This window comes from Thalassophryne amazonica, chromosome 8 (genome assembly GCF_902500255.1).
Source record: "Thalassophryne amazonica chromosome 8, fThaAma1.1, whole genome shotgun sequence".
Taxonomy (NCBI): domain Eukaryota; kingdom Metazoa; phylum Chordata; class Actinopteri; order Batrachoidiformes; family Batrachoididae; genus Thalassophryne; species Thalassophryne amazonica.
The window spans coordinates 85725998-85745754 of record NC_047110.1 but is presented as its reverse complement, the minus strand read 5'-3'; the positions used below and the strand labels follow the sequence as shown (position 1 = coordinate 85745754).

Below are 19757 nucleotides of genomic sequence, written 5' to 3'. Positions count from 1 at the left end.
TACGCTCGCTGTTTTGATGCAGAGCGGCCGGTGACACCTGTAGCTGCAAGGACAGACTTTCCACAGTGCCGCACGTCTCGGTAATCGGAGCTGCAGAGCTCCGTGGCCGCTGAGAGAGGTTTATATCTTTTTAATGACTTGGATTCTTTGTGGGTCCCGCCTCCGTACCCCACGACGGTAACACTGGAGGCGAAAGACAGTAGATTTCAATGCGACACCACTCAATCAAACGGGCGTATGAAAAAGTCCCCCAAAATAATTTTCAAGCACAAATAAAAGAAATGTGTACTCACCAAACGTGCCGCAAGACAATATGAAGTTTTAAAAAAGTAGATCCTTCCGTATAAGACAAGAAAAAGGTGCAGATGCAAACTGACAGAAATCCATAAATTACAGTTGGCGCTCGCAATGCATGCTGGGATAGGGTCTTTTCCCTGACGTCTCGGCAGCATCCCGGATGTGATGACAGTTTTGCGGAGGGCTAAATTTTAGCTGTAAATTTGTCATTTTTAAATGAAGATTTCTCCGTTGAATGACAGATCTGGGCTTGCAGATTTACTTTACTACATTCAGAAGGATCTTATGTGTAAATTTAAGTCATTTTTTGGTCCAAAGATCTGACTGCATTTATTTCAATGCAGGTCTACTTTAAAGAAAATGGCACAGCATTGTTTCACAGTTCTTTAGATTTTAAGAAATATATTTCTTCACTTGTCCCACATTAGGAACATTTCAACATTTGCCGTGCAGAGAACCTTGCAAATACAGATGCACTTCAGAACTTCCAGTGATGGAGCAGAACACCAAAACCTCCAGTCCAGACAGAAGAAGAGAACATCTCTGCGAAGAAAGTGTCTCCAAAAACTCCACCAAGAAGTCAAAGCTGTGGATGAGACCTTCATCTGGTTAAATGTCCTGAGTCCAGCTCACCTGTCATCTCACACCTGCTGCTACGCTTCTAAATAAAGCAAAGGCTCTTTAAAGAGCGACTGTTTTGTTATTCGAAAAAAACTTTCCTTTTATATTTTAACATTGAATGAATCATCAAACATGTCCATGAAGTCAAAGTTCAGTCAAAAAGACACTTTCACAGGTAGAAGAAGCCCCGCCCCTGTTGTGCATAATTTCAAAGCATTCACAATGACTAGAATAATCACATTCATATTTTAGTAATTACTCTGTCCTGATTGAAACATTAAAAGCAATCACATAGTCAACAAAGTCAAAATTAAATGTTGAAATGACTAAATTCATTTAGTCATTTCAATTCATTTTAGTCACAAAATTCTTTCATCATGAGGTTTATGTCACATTGAGAAATCCTAATTGACAGACACACTGCAGTCATTGTTGCATCATCTCCTGTTGTGTTTATAATAAATAATAGTAATGTGGCTGATGTAATAATAAATAGTTATATTTATGTATAAATTAGCAGTTGTGATGTTCCACTGGCACACATTTCTGCTAGAGCCTGACCGATATGGATTTTTGGAGGCCGATGCCGATAATGATATTTGGATGAAAAAAATACAGATAATCACTAAATCGGCTGATTTGCCGATAGCCGATAAATCAGCCAATAGTATTATAATTTTTTTTTTTTTATGAATAAAATGTTCTTTTTTGGACCCTTAACAAAAAAGGTATGAGCTAAAAGCTGAAGCTTTGTCCTCATATTGATTAACTTACATCTGATACATCTGATCTTGTACCTCTTGTTGCTGCAACTTAGATAACAACTTAGTTATATTACAGGTAGAAAAACTTTTTCAGTTGCAGACAAGTAATTGTGAGAGGAAAAAAAACACAAACACTAAGGAAACATTATTTTCACAAGACTCCTTTATTTTTCTATTCTGCAACTTTCAAGAACAAAAAAAAACAACTTTCAAACAACCTTAGTGCAAGCAGAGGTTGGTTTTAGTGCTGGTAGAACATTTTAACAAGAAAACATGGACCCTGATATAACATGTGAGGAAACTATCATATAACAGTAAAATAAGATTCTTTTCACAAGAGCCTGTAGCATGTTTGTGCAATTTTCAAGAACAGTAACAAAGAACTGTCTTTTACAAAAAAATCTGTGCAAAGTTGCATTAATCTCTAAGGAAAAGATAAATAACATTACAACAAAAAAAAAAATCAACTCTACAAAAGTTATTAAACAAATCTTGAAACATTCACCCTTCATTCTTGGTCCCTTTGGGTGGAAATCAAAAACCTGTTTTTATTCTCTTTGTTATGAGTAGTTTTTATTTTATGTTTTATTCTTGTACTTCTGTTTTTAATTAGGTATTTGAATTTTTTTTTAAATTTATTAAAATTTTTTTATGTTGAACTGTTCTGTGTGAGGCACCTTGAGATGGCTTTTGTTGTAATTTGGTGCTTTATAAGCTGATTACATTAAAATTGAACAACATTTTATTGAGTCTTAAAGTAAATAAATATGAAATTGGTTACTGGATCCTTAAACTCTGGACATAATAAACTCTACATGGTGGATCCTTGATCTCTGGACATAAACAGAAATAAAATCTGTTAGTTTTGTCAAAAGCATTTCCTTTCAGACATTATTAGTGGCATGAATGTCTTTCCATACCTATGAGCTGAGCTCTACAGCTCATAGACGTCTCATTTTGGGAGGAAAATCGATTTAGTCGATTGTAGTTTATTGTCTGTATTGCAACGTTTGTAAGAGGTGTCATTTTATTTAAAGTGGCGATTCGTTTTGAAGTTATTAATTCCGAGCAGACTCTGCTTCAGCACAGAACCGCGCAGCGTTTGAATCTGTGACAAAGGAACGGAGGACGATTATCGTTTCTTGACTGCAACAAGACAGGAGTCCCAGTTAATGACTTTAATACACACAAAAATGACTCATGATATTTTAAGGGCTTTCAGAGGGGTTAAGAAGCAGACATACCGCTTCTGAAGAGCAGCGAATCAAAGAGCCACGAGCCATTGAATCGAAGCATTGCTTCAGTGATTCACACTTCAAACTGGAGTCGCACTGCAGAAACGGTTAATTAAGCGATCCAAAATAAGCGTAACGGTCCAAATTATATCGTAACGGGCCGTAACGTAAGGCGAACGGCAGTAATTCCCAGAACCCTTCCGGACGACGAGTGAATCTAAATGTTTCAACCTCTTAGCAGTAAACAAAAGTTTTTCATGCTAGAAATAAGGTCTACACACCGTGGGCTTAATATTAAGTGTGATTGACGTAATGAAGCACATTTGACACATCACTACATAAACTGAGTTAATCAGAGTTGAACTGAAACGGGAGAAATGTGGGGTGAATGTAATCGCAAAGTTATTACAAACAACATCCTTATAAACTTACTTTTATGCTTTTGTCAAGCCGATCAGTGCAGTGTGACGGCGAACTATGGGGGCGGTGATGAACACATTTAAGCAGGGGTGTAGACAGCTCTCAGTTGAATGGAGTCAGAGCTCCATCTACTGGACAAACAGTGCAAGTACATTTTACATTGCCGACACAAACATTATTTCAGTAACTGTTCTGTTTATGAGAAATTATCGGCCTTTTATCGGCAAAATTTCGGCCGATGGTGAGTACTTTGAAAAGGGCTTATATCGGCCGATAATATCGGCAGGCTGATATATCGGTCGAGCTCTAATTTCTGCACTCTTGTTTTCCGTGTTTTGGCCTGATGCTTTGTTTCTATTGGACAGACGAGACTATGTCACAGTGCGCAGCAGTGAAAGCTGGATTGAGTTTAACTTTGACCGCAGTGAGTCTGACGTCAAGCGGCGGTGCATGCTCCCTGTGGAACGTTGCGCAAGCTCAGTTTTTCAGCGTCACACTGCAATGCTTCTCATTGAAAGTAATGGGTTTTAGAGCGATGCACGCTACATTTGCATGCTCAGTGTGAAAAGCCCTTTAGGCTCCTGTCTTATACCCACCATGTATCATCTGTAGCTTCCTAATGATGCACTTGTCATTTTCACAGCTAGTGTCTACTTTGATTACATAGCAAATGTACTCAGATCAAGCTGGGGGAGACAGCAGCTTGGGGTAGATTAAGATGAAGGAGGAGCAGGTGTTACAGGAACAAGGCTTTGCTTTCCCTCAGGAGGTTGTGGTGGATGTCACTCCCATACATGAGCTGATGCAACTACGCAAGCAGGTCATTTGCCTTGGTAGAAGACCTCTCACTTCTGTCACCTACCAAGTCCATCATTTAAATATATTAAAGCACCCAGGTTCAAACACACATAACTATTATTGTAAATGATAGTCTGATTGGTGTAATCTATGGCTCGACCCAAAACGCTTCCATGAATAATTAAGATAATAAAGGCAATACCTTTGTGCACTGCACCTTATGTTGTGCTCAGATTACGTGCCATGTAACTATGGATTTGGAAACATTCTGAATGTACTTCAGACTGCTCTGTAAATTGTCACGGTAGGGGCCTTAGTATTAAAGGTAATGGTGGTAAACCCTCTTCTTTTGCCCTGAAAGTGCGCCCCTTCCAATACTCTTTTGAAAACATTGATAATTCCACTTTTCGCATGAGGTTTAACTCCCAAATGGTAAATGGACTGCATTTATATAGCGCTTTTATGTCTGCAACAGTAGCTCAGGGTGCTTTACAGTGGCGCCTCACATTTACCCATTCACCCACTGATGTCAGGGTGCTGCCCTGCAAGGCACTCAACTGCACATCGGGAGCAACTGGAAGATTAAAGACTTTGCCTAAGAGGCCTTAATGATTTTCTGGTCTAACGGGGACTTGAACTGAGGATCCTCTAGTCTCATGCCCACGCTTAACCAGTAGACCATCTCTGCTGGGGTTAACAAACAGAGTCGCTGTGCTACATACATTATCAACTATATATACGCCCTCAGGCTTACACATTAAGGACTTACTGGTCCTGTAGACTAAAGGACAATGACAAAGTGATCTAAAGATCAGTAACAACAATTCTTAGTTAATATGAAACACTTGCAATCAATAAAAAGAGCAGGGGGAGGATGCCTGGCAGAATGCAATGGACTCTTCATTATTATATCTCACCAAGGAGAACTCTTACAACCCACCAACAAACTTTCTCTACTGTTCCCAGTTTGGTTGGTATTGATGTCTGCACCCTATGTTGAAATAAATGTTCCTCTTGAGCCATCATTTTGACCTTGAGAGCCCAGAGAGGCTGAAGCAGTGTTAAGTCATATTCCTGTAGTTTACAAATGTGTTTACTGGAAGTGTTATTGGTTAAACTATAGTGGTTTTGAAATATTCTGCTTCCCTGTCCAGATTCAGTTTGCTTCACATTTTAAAATAAACTTCCATGTTCTTGTGTGTGTGTGTGTGTGTGTGTTGTGTGTGTGTGTGTGTGTGTGTGTGTGTGTGTGTGTGTGTGTGTGTGTGTGTGGTGTGTGTGGTGTGTGTGTGTGTGTGTGTGTTTCTTTCATTCTTCACACAGAGGACACCACTTGCTTGACACAAATGGGAATATAATTTTACGGACTGTTGCCTTTGCATCTTTTTCCCTTTGGGGTAGAAGGAGAGGAACCAGAAGTATATGAAGTACCATTGTCCTGATACCTACTTGGTTCATAAATCACAGATTTGCACTGGTTGTCTACTTTGCTTTAATGAGCATCTCAGGCATAGCACAAACCTCACTCCTGGATTTGAGGCTAAAATAAAGGTTAAGACTGACTGATCGGTTGCTCCATTTTATTTACACAATAACTTGATTAGTATGGCAGTTGTGTAAGTCTGTTTTTTTTTTTTTTACACAACCTATCCAAGTGAATAAGTCACAACAAAGTTATTTCATGCAGTTTGGTAGATATTTTGTAATTTTAGAATTTGGTATATTATTGGACATTTTTGGCAAAACTTGAAATTCTAGCAGCTTAAAAAAAAAGGTAGTTGTGGATTCAGACCTGGTTGATACTTGTTGATAAGGAAACATTTTAATCAGTTAGAAGCCTGTCATTAGAGATATCTACAGTACAGCTTGGGACTCCGGCAAGGACGGTCGCATTCCTCCCCTCTCCTCTCCTCCTTTCTGCTCTCTATCTCTGCTCCGACCTTCAAAGTCCCAGCTTCACCAGACTATGAATTCTTCAAATTATGATTTGGATTAACTATGGAATTGATCAGCTGGTCTCTCAACACCATTGACACCATTTGTTTTCGACAAGGGAGATCAGGGTTTGCGGACCCTGCGTGCCCAGATGGAACCTACCCAGACGGCTGCTTCCAGAATTTTGTCCACTCATCAGTCCATCATAATTAATGAGTTGGGCAATGCTGTGTAATCTTAGACTGCGTGAACTCTTGAACTCAAACGCAAAATGGATTCAATCTCGGAGCAAATCACTGCATTGCAAAGGAATGTACTGCTGAGAACCAGAGAATATTCTTCATAAATTTGGACTCTCGACGGTCAGGGGTGCAGTAAATAGAATTCTGTATCTCTGCCAAACATCAACATGGCAGCCTTATCGGCCCCTGAAGGCCAAATTCCCTGCTCTTCCTCCAGAAGGATCTTGGTGAAGGAATTCGGCCCCCCCCTTCTCATCTACACCCCCCCCAGCCTGCTGTTGCCTAGCAACATCAGACTTTACACACATGGACAGAAACTGTCAGACTTTACACACACACGGACAGAAATTGACAAAAATTTAACTCATCTGCACACGACACGTCTCCCTCCCTCCATCCCTATACCACCCCCCCTCCGTGTCTCTCCACTCCCCCCACCCTGGCTTCCTCCTTGCTACCTCAAAGGCAGCGCGGTTTTTACTGCTGCAGCCTTCAACCCCCAGGCTGGGTGGCGTGGGCCCCCTGCTGCTGCCTTCACCCACTTTGCCTCAATTCGGAAGACGGACTACTTCAAGTTTAGTGCACATAAACAATGTCAAATGTATATGTGTTGTCTTTAATTTTGATGTGTGCCATTATTACGGTAAACAAGTAATAATTGTGGATTAATTGCTGTATCTTGTCTGAGGTAATTGAGTGTAAACGTAATTGCCCTTTTTTTGGGATCAATAAAGTTGTCTGAAGTCTACAGTAGTGTTCAGAATAATAGTAGTGCTATGTGACTAAAAAGATTAATCCAGGTTTTGAGTATATTTATTATTGTTACATGGGAAACAAGGTACCAGTAGATTCAGTAGATTCTCACAAATCCAACAAGACCAAGCATTCATGATATGCACACTCTTAAGGCTATGAAATTAGGCTATTACTAAAAAAAAGTAGGAAAGGGGGTGTTCACAGTAATATTAGCATCTGCTGTTGATGCTACAAACTCAAAACTATTATGTTCAAACTGCTTTTTTAGCAATCCTGTGAATCACTAAACTAATATTTAGTTGTATAACCACAGTTTTTCATGATTTCTTCACATCTGCGAGGCATTAATTTTGTTGGTTTGGAACCAAGATTTTGCTCGTTTACAAGTGTGCTTGGGGTCATTGTCTTGTTGAAACACCCATTTCAAGGGCATGTCCTCTTCAGCATAAGGCAACATGACCTCTTCAAGTATTTTGATATATCTAAACTGATCCATGATACCTGGTATGCGATATATAGGCCCAACACCATAGTAGGAGAAACATGCCCATATCATGATGCTTGCACCACTGTGCTTCACTGTCTTCACTGTGAACTGTGGCTTGAATTCAGAGTTTGTGGGTTGTCTCACAAACTCTCTGCAGCTCTTGTACCCAAAAAGAACAATTTTGCTCTCATCAGTCCACAAAATATTCCTCCATTTCTCTTTAGGCCAGTTGATGTGTTCTTTGGCAAATTGTAACCTCTTCTGCACATGTCTTTTATTTAACAGAGGGACTTTGCGGGGGATTCTTGCAAATAAATTAGCTTCACACAGGCGTCTTCTAACTGTCACAGCACTTACAGGTAACTCCAGACTGTCTTTGATCATCCTGGAGCCGATCAATGGGTGAGCTTTTGCCATTCTGGTTATTCTTCAATCCATTTTGATGGTTGTTTTCCGTTTTCTTCCACGCGTCTCTGGTTTTTTTGTCCATTTTAAAGCATTGGAGATGATTGTAGATGAACAGCATATAATTTTTTGCACCTGCGTGTAAGTTTTCCCCTCTCCAATCAACTTTTTAATCAAACTAAGCTGTTCTTCTGAACAATGTCTTGAACGTCCCATTTTCCTCAGGCTTTCAAAGAGAAAAGCATGTTCAACACGTTCACAGATTCACACCTCTTTGTTCCACAAAATTGACGAACTCACTGACTGAATGCCACACTACTATTATTGTGAACACCCCCTTTTCTACTTTTTTTTTTTACTAATAGTCCAATTTCATAGCCTTAAGAGTGTGCATATCATGAATGCTTGGTCTTGTTGGATTTGTGAGAATTTAAAGAATCTACTGGTACCTTGTTTCCCATGTAACAATAAGAAATATACTCAAAACCTGGATTAATCTTTTTAGTCACATAGCACTGCTATTATTCTGAGCACTACTGTACCTGCAGTAAAGAATTCTTGAAATGTTACAATCCAGATCCATACAGAGGCCTGCATGATCTAGGAGGACAGCTGAGCCTCATTGACACCCTGCCTTGTGTAAAAAATTTAAGTCAGTCAGACACATGACACATATCGTAGACATATAGATGTTTATGTCCAAAATCGCCCATAGTAAATAAGCAAAATGATGAGATTACTTTGTCTTCTTCCAGAGGGAAAGATGAGTGTAAATCTCTGCCGTGCCCTCGGGTTCTTGCACATCCAGATGTTGCTTTTAGTTTAATGAATCTGCCACCTCCACAAAAATGATCATATGCTAATTTGTTTAACCTCAGGAGGTGGACAGCGCTGAACAATCTCATTTCACTTCTTATTGTCATAAATTAGTCTGATAACTAGTCTGGCAGTCTCTGGTCAACTTTTTTCAATGCCTTAAGACTGGGTTTTGTAATTAGTAGTTTGTTTGATAAGGATGTCCCAGGTTATTTTACTTTAACAAAATTGTCTATATTCAATGCCATTTAAGGCCAAATGTGTAACTCAGTAGGTGTTTTGTATCTTTTCACCTCTAAGTCAGCCTGTGAATTTGTTGGACTCCTGCACAAACAGTTAAAACTGATGTTTGTAAGTTTTGTGTTTTTAGGTGTTGTTGTTGTGTGAGTACAAGTAAATGTCACAGTAGGGGATGTTGGGTCTTAATACTCAGCTGTTGGTGAGTTTTGATCTCACTGTTTCTCTGTGAATTTTCAGACCTTTTGTCTGACTTAGTGCTTAGCTCAGATAAGATAATTATAGTGGGCGATTTTAACATCCACACAGATGCTGAGAATGACAGCCTCAACACTGCATTTAATCTATTATTAGACTCTATTGGCTTTGCTCAAAAAGTAAATGAGTCCACCCACCACTTTAATCATATCTTAGATCTTGTTCTGACTTATGGTATGGAAATAGAAGACTTAACAGTATTCCCTGAAAACTCCCTTCTGTCTGATCATTTTTTAATAACATTTACATTTACTCTGATGGACTACCCAGCAGTAGGGAATAAGTTTCATTACACTAGAAGTCTTTCAGAAAGCGCTGTAACTAGGTTTAAGGATATGATTCCTTCTTTATGTTCTCTAATGCCATATAACAACACAGTGCAGAATAGCTACCTAAACTCTGTAAGGGAGATAGAGTATCTCGTCAATAGTTTTACATCCTCATTGAAGACAGCTTTGGATGCTGTAGCTCCTCTGAAAAAGAGAGCTTTAAATCAGAAGTGTCTGACTCCATGGTATAACTCTCAAACTCGTAGCTTAAAGCAGATAACCCGTAAGTTGGAGAGGAAATGGCGTCTCACTAATTTAGAAGATCTTCACTTAGCCTGGAAAAAGAGTCTGTTGCTCTATAAAAAAGCCCTCCGTAAAGCTAGGACATCTTTCTACTCATCACTAATTGAAGAAAATAAGAACAACCCCAGGTTTCTTTTCAGCACTGTAGCCAGGCTGACAAAGAGTCAGAGCTCTATTGAGCTGAGTATTCCATTAACTTTAACTAGTAATGAGTTCATGACTTTCTTTGCTAACAAAATTTTAACTATTAGAGAAAAAATTACTCATAACCATCCCAAAGACGTATCGTTATCTTTGGCTGCTTTCAGTGATGCCGGTATTTGGTTAGACTCTTTCTCTCCGATTGTTCTGTCTGGGTTATTTTCATTAGTTACTTCATCCAAACCATCAACATGTTTATTAGACCCCATTCCTACCAGGCTGCTCAAGGAAGCCCTACCATTATTTAATGCTTCGATCTTAAATATGATCAATCTATCTTTGTTAGTTGGCTATGTACCACAGGCTTTTAAGGTGGCAGTAATTAAACCATTACTTAAAAAGCCATCACTTGACCCAGCTATCTTAGCTAATTATAGGCCAATCTCCAACCTTCCTTTTCTCTCAAAAATTCTTGAAAGGGTAGTTGTAAAACAGCTAACTGATCATCTGCAGAGGAATGGTCTATTTGAAGAGTTTCAGTCAGGTTTTAGAATTCATCATAGTACAGAAACAGCATTAGTGAAGGTTACAAATGATCTTCTTATGGCCTCGGACAGTGGACTCATCTCTGTGCTTGTTCTGTTAGACCTCAGTGCTGCTTTTGATACTGTTGACCATAAAATTTTATTACAGAGATTAGAGCATGCCATAGGTATTAAAGGCACTGCGCTGCGGTGGTTTGAATCATATTTGTCTAATAGATTACAATTTGTTCATGTAAATGGGGAATCTTCTTCACAGACTAAAGTTAATTATGGAGTTCCACAAGGTTCTGTGCTAGGACCAATTTTATTCACTTTATATATGCTTCCCTTAGGCAGTATTATTAGACGGTATTGCTTAAATTTTCATTGTTACGCAGATGATACCCAGCTTTATCTATCCATGAAGCCAGATGACACACACCAATTAGCTAAACTGCAGGATTGTCTTACAGACATAAAGACATGGATGACCTCTAATTTCCTGCTTTTAAACTCAGATAAAACTGAAGTTATTGTACTTGGCCCCACAAATCTTAGAAACATGGTGTCTAACCAGATCCTTACTCTGGATGGCATTACCCTGACCTCTAGTAATACTGTGAGAAATCTTGGAGTCATTTTGATCAGGATATGTCATTCAAAGCGCATATTAAACAAATATGTAGGACTGCTTTTTTGCATTTACGCAATATCTCTAAAATCAGAAAGGTCTTGTCTCAGAGTGATGCTGAAAAACTAATTCATGCATTTATTTCCTCTAGGCTGGACTATTGTAATTCATTATTATCAGGTGTCCTAAAAGTTCCCTAAAAAGCCTTCAGTTAATTCAAATGCTGCAGCTAGAGTGCTGACGGGGACTAGAAGGAGAGAGCATATCTCACCCATATTGGCCTCTCTTCATTGGCTTCCTGTTAATTCTAGAATAGAATTTAAAATTCTTCTTCTTACTTATAAGGTTTTGAATAATCAGGTCCCATCTTATCTTAGGGACCTCGTAGTACCATATCACCCCAATAGAGCGCTTCGCTCTCAGACTGCAGGCTTACTTGTAGTTCCTAGGGTTTGTAAGAGTAGAATGGGAGGCAGAGCCTTCAGCTTTCAGGCTCCTCTCCTGTGGAACCAGCTCCCAATTCAGATCAGGGAGACAGACACCCTCTCTACTTTTAAGATTAGGCTTAAAACTTTCCTTTTTGCTAAAGCTTATAGTTAGGGCTGGATCAGGTGACCCTGAACCATCCCTTAGTTATGCTGCTATAGACGTAGACTGCTGGGGGGTTCCCATGATGCACTGTTTCTTTCTCTTTTGCTCTGTATGCACCACTCTGCATTTAATCATTAGTGATCGATCTCTGCTCCCCTCCACAGCATGTCTTTTTCCTGGTTCTCTCCCTCAGCCCCAACCAGTCCCAGCAGAAGACTGCCCCTCCCTGAGCCTGGTTCTGCTGGAGGTTTCTTCCTGTTAAAAGGGAGTTTTTCCTTCCCACTGTAGCCAAGTGCTTGCTCACAGGGGGTCGTTTTGACCGTTGGGGTTTTACATCATTATTGTATGGCCTTGCCTTACAATATAAAGCGCCTTGGGGCAACTGTTTGTTGTGATTTGGCGCTATATAAAAAAAAAATTGATTGATTGATTGACTGACTGAGGGGAAACCTGAACTAATGTACTGTAGTATTCCAGCATATATTTCAGATAATCGGCGTTGACTAGAACTGTTGTGTATCAAGTAGCCTAAAACCATTCTGACTTGACTGAAATCTCATCAGACTTGCTCTCTGCATTTACACTGAATTCCTAACGTGAGTGTAGTTTGCTTTAGTACTTGTTTCTCTGCAGGCTATGGCTTTGCCTTTTTCTAAAAATAAAAAAGTCTGTTCACATTTGGTTCATTTGTTTTATTGCACAAAAGGCTCTGTTTGTTTACTTGAATATGTCAACACCAAGACTCGTATTTGTGTTTGCTCACAGTAGTGTGAATTACTTTTTACAGGAACCCGAAAAACAACAAGTGTTTCTGGGACTTCGGTAGGAGCAGTGTGGATATAAGGGTTCTTGTTTGCATTTAATATGAAAGTATCGTATTAATTGTGAATTCTGTCTGTCTTCATCTCCATAGGTGTCCTGTCTCTTCCGGCCCATTTCAGTCCCTATACAGAGAACCAGCAGACGTCTGTGGAGACCAGAGAGGATGCCTACGCCCAGCTGGAGCTGAGGACTCTGGAACAGTCCCTGCTGGCTACTTGTGTTGGCAGCATCTCTGAGCTCAGTGAGTGCATGTAGTTGAGGCCGGTACGTGTGGTCCAGGACCTTGTCTGACTGGGAGTAGACTCTAGTACCTTTCAGGGCAAATCTTCAAAAACATACAAACAAAAAACGAATTTGTGGGCCAGAAAATTTTGAACCCTGTTTTTGAGAAATAGAGAGAGATAGAGAGAGAGAGAGAGAGAGAGGATTGTGTGAATGGAATTTTGTGAAACTTGCTGAAAATGTTGGGTCTGGCCTGGAATAAACACGACTTTTGAGTTGGAGCTGGAGCTGTACAAATCTGTAGTGCCAACACATTTTACCTACAAGACTTACTGTGAACAAAAGTGACTGTAAATCTTTATTCCCCCCTCAGTCTTTCTTTCTTTCTTAGCAGTTTCTGTGAGGTTGTAAAATCTGTTTTGCTGCCATCTCCCTGACGACAGGTAGTTTGTTTGATTTTTTTTTATTTATTTTTTTTATAAAATTATCTGGGATTCTGCGGTTTCAGTGAAACATCTACTAAGGTGAAACTTCTCTGTTTCACCTTTGTATTTCTTCTGTTTTTCCTGTTGCTTAATGCTGACAAATTTACCTTATTTGTAGTCTTTCGGTAGCATGGCCCAAGCAGAGGGTCACCCCTTTGAGTCTGGTCTGCTTGAGGTTTCTTCCTCAATATCATCAGAGTGAGTTTTTCCTTACCACTGTTGCCTGTGTGCTTGCTCTAGGGGTTGGTAAGTTATTTCCTACTACTTTTTACTCTTTATTTTACTTTGACTTTTATCTGTTTTATTGCCTGTTGTAATTTTATTGTTATTTTTAATTAATTTATTTATGATTGGGGTTAACTTGGTGCCCATTTTTTAATTATGTACAGCACTTTGGTCGACTGCTGTCCTTTTAAACTTGCTTTACAAATAAAGGTTGAGTTGAGTTGAGTTGAGGGTTTCCTAGTCTGGCACCATGGGGGAAAGTTTTGGACATTTTTGGTTTTTCTCAGACATCATTCTCTTGCTGTTCATCAGGATATACTACTCTATGTCTGGATCTCTTCCCAATAGCTTGGATTCACTCATGGATATCTTTGTTGTATCAAAAGAAAACAAAACTTGTCATCATGAACCGCTGAATGTTTAAAAGACTGAGGGGGGTGGGGGGGCTGTCTTCCACCTGGTGTGACGCAGTGTCAAGTATTGTTGCTGGTTTACAGCTATTACAGTTGTCAGTTTAGTGCCCACTTTGTTTAAATAGCAAATTATTGCCTAATGTTGGTTTAGGTATATACACACACACACACACTGTGGTCCACTGTACATGTAGTTGTTTAAACTGGAGGCACTGGTGATGATAGAAAGCAGAAATCCTGGGCCGGAAGTACTGAGTCCCTTTTAATTTTAAGATGTTTCTAATAGAAAACATTTTTGTTCTGTGTTAAATTTCCACCCTTACTAAGTCAGCATTTATGACCCAAGAAAACTGAGCTCTTCAGAACTGGTGTAAACAGAGGCTAAATCAGTCTGCCTGACACCTGCTCGCTCAGACACAGTCAGGGCCTTGAAGCAGTAGAATTACTGTTGCAATGAATGAGAAAAATCTGTTTTTCAAGTTCTGATATTGTGTCAGTATTTGAAATGTACTGCTGTTTATCCATATATGTATAATATAAGTGCTTAAAAGGCTAGTTTTTGTATTTATATTTCTATGCATCTTCCTTCATCAAAACACCAAAATACATTTAATACTAGATTACTGGGGGATTGTGGGGATTACTGCCTTTAATCAGTTCAAACATGATTTGGTGATTAGATGACGACTCAGTCATATAAAACTTGTCCTTGTCTGTTACGCCACCACTAGAAACTTTCATCATTTAGAGGTGTGTGTTTTAATGTTAGCTGAAGAAAGTCATTGTCATTTCCCAAATGTCACAGTTGTGGAATATTTTTTTTATTTGCTCATAGGAAGGTGGTCAAACATCTGAGATGAAAGTTCAGGTTTTGTGTCTTAACAAATCCCTCCCATTTTCAAACTGTCTAATTGGATAATTCTCAACATGAAATGTTGTGTGACAAATGTTTTTTTCCACTTGGACTCTATCAAATGATGGAAGTTAGTCTGTGAATTATCAGAACGTTGTGTCACCTCTAAATGTGTCTGTAATCTTGAAGTACTCATATTAATGTCAAGGGTAGGTATGGGAATCAAGAACCGGTGTCACAGACTGAACGTTCCCCCCTAAAAATCGGTCCCTCGCCTTCACTATGCATGCGCCATCAGCCGCAGTTCACCAATTATCACCTGGTTCCTGCTTCAAACTGCACTCCAGTCATCATCTGTCTCAGCAACAGATATCTGAAGCTTTTGTACAACAATCGTTTCCACATAAATTCAGCATTATTTCATAATAAAAGACAGAGGAAGCAATCAGTGTGCCGCATCTACACGAGCTGCTGCTGCTGCATTCACTGCACGTCCGTCATTTCAAAGCGTCATCAATTATCACCTCGTTTGTGCTTAAAACTGACTTTAGAATTTAAGAGGTCATGTAATCTGATGGTTAATAATCCCATTAATCCATTTGATCGCTTTGGGTGAAGAGACTCCGTCTCAAACGAGCTGCTGTGGGCCGAAGTGACGCATGCGCGGTGGAGGTAGGGCGAACCAATTTTTAGGCGGGACCGTTTGGCCTGTGACACCGGTTCCATTTCAGAACTGTTTCACAATTTTTCAGTCCATTGGAATTGTATGCCTCAGACATTATCAGTTCCTCTTATCATCATCACCATGTTTTCTTAAAGTCAAGTGTTGCAAAAACTCATGCGTCATGACTAAACTTTAGTCACAAGGAAAACAGCTGCATTAACACTGAAAACCTGTGTAGATGTACTTCTTTACACACAGGGAAGATCAGAAATCAATAAGGGAATCTACAAAGAATCAGACTGATAATCATAATCAGGATCTATTAAAATCTCCCATTCCCATCCACATTGAGGTATAAACCCATCTTTAAATACAGAAGATGTAGAATGATACAAAATTAGCCTAAAATATCTGTTTTCTGACCAAGTAAATGTACTGATGAGAACTTTACAGCTTGAACATATTGTGGTTATATGACTATACTCAGATGAGAAAAATGTAACTTTTCATGATTTGAAGCTGTCTTAACCTTATAACTGCTTACAGAAAGAGCTTGTCAATATGCATATTATTTTCAAAGTTTTTATACATTAGCTCCCAGTAAAGGGTTACTGCATATCGACCACTTATCAACAGTTAATAATATATTACCCAGTGAGGTCAACACAGTAATGAAAAAAATCAGTCATGAGTTGTCAGGATTGCAAGAAATTTGTACACAAGGATGTAAGTTTTTTGTTATTTTTGGCTGCTACTGCCTTTGCTCCGGGTCGCCTCAGTGGAGCTTCCATACATCAATATATTAATTTGGCACAGGTTTTATGCCTGATATATGTGTAGATTGAGGAACCATACTTGTCAAGCTTTTTCTGTCAGTAATATAGTTTTTTTGTTTGTTTGTTTGTTTTTTGTTTTTTTGCTTCAGTAACATTTTGTTCACATAATCAACAATGGAAAATCCAAAATGACCAATGACTTAGCCATGACATTTTTTTTTAAATATTTTATTCATTTAAAAGAAAAACAGAAAAGCAAAAACAAAGCACCACAATACCAGAATGAAAAGGAGCAGAAAGAAGAACAAGTCTTATGATTTCTGCCCCTTTTAACAATACAATCTTTCAATATCCAGCATCATAGTCAACATTATTTAACAGATTGCATTTCTTTAACTTGTCACATACCACTGACCCATTTCATAATTATGACCATTAATTAATAGATTACATCTCTGGCAGGTTACATTTAAACTTAAGACACTCCAAACATTATTAACAGTTTCCCTTTTTTTTTTTTTTTACTTTCTTGCAGCCCACTGACTTATTTCATAGTTTCATACTTACTTAATACATCTAATTTAATACCTTTTTTAAATAATTTAAGCGACCTTAATTCTTTAATTTCTTTATTAAGATTGTTCCATAATTTGACACCATTTACTGCAATACTCCTTTCCTTTACTTTGGTTCTAAAGCATGTTTTTTTTTTAAAGACTTCTATTCCTTTCAATTTATAACTACTTACTCTTTTTTATTTTTATTAGTATTTTTATTAACTTGGTACATTGTTTGTAATATTTTCAAATCGACTAAATCATGAAATTTAAGTACCATATACTTAATAAACAATGGATTAGATGGATCTCTAAAACCACTGTTACTAATCACTTTTAAAGCTCTTTTCTGCAAAATAAATAAAGGTTGTATATAGGTTGTATATGTTGATCCCCAGATTTCTACACAATAAGTTAAATATGAGACAATCAATGAATTGTACAATGTTAATAAAACATAACTATTTAATGAATATTTTACTTTATGCAAAACAGCAATGGCTTTTGCTATTTTTCCTTTTATGTAATTTATGTGTGACTTCCATGTAAGATCTTCATCAATCATGACTCCTAAAAATTTCATTTCTTTTACCCTTTGTATATCCATCCCATCTCTTTGTAATGACACATTATTTTTTTTCACTCTGTCATTAAACAATATAAAATTTGTCTTATTAATATTTAGTGACAATCTGTTTATATCAAACCAATGTTTAACTTTTTCCAACTCTGTATTTATCACTTGTGCTACTTCCTGTATATCTGATCCAGAGTAAAACAGCGTTGTATCATCAGCAAATAAAATGCTGCCAAGCACATTGGATACATTCACAAAATCATTGATATACAAAATAAACAGTTTGGGTCCAAGTACCGATCCTTGTGGTACTCCATAAATAATGTTACACAGTTTGATTTGGTATTATTTATCTGAACAAACTGTTCTCTATTTTCTAAGTAGCTTTTTACCCACTGATGTGCAACACCTCTTATTCCATATTGTTGTAACTTGTGAAGCAATCTTGAGTGGTCTATAACATCAAAAGCTTTTTTCAGGTCGATAAAAAATACTTACAAAATAATCCTTATTATCTATTGTTGTTGATATTTTCTCTGTTAGTTCCATAATTGCCATAGCTGTTGAATGTTTTGTTCTAAATCCATACTGAGCATTATTTAAAATATGATGTTTCTCAATACATTTATCCAATCTTGTCACAAAAATGTTTTCCATAATTTTAGAAAACTGTGGAAGCAATGATACTGGCCTGTAATTAGAAAAATTATGTTTGTCTCCATTTTTATATAATGGGACTACCTTAGCAATTTTCATTTCATCTGGAAAAATCCCAGTTGACAGAGACAGATTACAAATATAAGTAAATGGTTCAATAACAATTTCTATTATACTTTTTACAGTCATCATGTCTAAATCTTCATGGTCAGTTGATCTTTTGCTTACACAGTTTTTTACAATATTTCTTATTTCATCTTTTTCCACATTGTCCAGGAAAATACTATTGACCGTATTTACCAATGTATGTAATTTATCTTCTATTATTGGTTTATTTCCCACCAGACTTGATCCTACATTTGAAAAATAATCATTAAATCCATTTGCAACTTCTTTTATATCATATATCTCTTTATTTTCCTTAACAAAGTAATTTGGAATAGTTGCTTTCTCTCCATCACTATCAATCACACTTTTTATAATTCCCCATGTTACCCTCATATTATCTTTACTCTTATTTAGTTGTTCACTGTAATAATCTTTTTTTTGTTTCCTAATTATTGTTAATAGTTTATTTTTATATTTTTTGTATTTATGTTCTGATTCCTTTGTTTGCAATTTTAAAAAGCACCTGTATAAATAGTTTTTCTTTGCACAAGCATTTTTTATTCCCTTTGTCAGCCATGGTTTATTTACTCTTTTCTTACTAATTTCAATTAATTTACAATTTTTATTGTATGATTTCATCAATATTTTCATAAATGAGTTATATGCTACATTAACATCACTGACATAAACTTCTTCCCAATTTTGATTTTTAAGGTCATATTTTAATGCCTCTAAGGCTTTTACTGACTTACCTCTTTTAAAGTTTATAACAGTTTTTTTGTTGTACCTATTTTTATATTTAAATATTGAAAAAATTGGTAAATGATCGCTAATATCTGTCATGAAGATCCCATTCTTGATAATTTCATCTGTTCTGTTTGTAAATATATTATCGATTACCGTTGCACTTTGTGATGTAATTCTGGTTGGTTTTGTTATCAAGGGGAATAACCCCAAACTATACATTGAATTCACAAAATCACTTAATCTTTGGCAACTGGAGCTTTCTATGTTAATGTTAAAGTCCCCACACATAAAAAGCGTTTTGTTTTTAATTTGATGGAATAATTCATTTATTTTATCTTTAAATTTCACAACACAAGAATCTGGTGCTCTGTATACACAACTGATTAGAATATTCTTAGATGTTTCATGTACAAGTTCCACTGTTACAATTTCTATGACATCATTCATAATTGTCATTTCTTCAACAATTGTACACATCAGATCTGTTTTTGTATACAGAGTAATACCACCGCCTTTTTGATATCTTCTGTTTACAAAATACAGCTCATATCCCTCCATTTGAACTTCATCCATGAGATCATCTTTAAGCCAAGATTCAGTGATTGCAACAATTCTAAATCTGTTTTTAAACTGATTTAAATAATCTTTTATTTGTGACATTTTACAATACAAGCTTCGGCTGTTTATATGTATGAGTGACAGGGTATCTTCTGCAATTTTTTCACTATTCAGCTGTTCTACTGTATAATACTCACAACCAATCGTTTTTAAGTCAAATATACTTTCATCAATATTAGTGTCTATGTCATATATTTTATCATCTGTTTCCATGTTTGTTCTGATTTTTTATTGGTCCAATTACCAACAGACGTCATATTTGATTGTCTATTCAGGTCTGTATTTCGTAAGGTCCTCCATGTT

The 19757-nt window shown here is 37.3% G+C and overlaps 1 protein-coding gene across 2 annotated transcripts in view; it reads left to right on the top strand.

The window, feature by feature from the left end:
- Positions 1 to 19757, top strand: part of abtb2b (ankyrin repeat and BTB (POZ) domain containing 2b) — a 128845-nt gene that overhangs the window by 61060 nt on the left and 48028 nt on the right. The window contains exon 2 of one of the 2 annotated variants that reach the window (XM_034176869.1): positions 12644 to 12793. The exons of the other annotated variant lie outside the window; for it this stretch is intronic. Within the exon in view, the coding sequence (XP_034032760.1) occupies positions 12644 to 12793 (150 nt within the window). The remainder of the gene's footprint in view (positions 1 to 12643; positions 12794 to 19757) is intronic. 2 annotated transcript variants of the gene reach the window in all.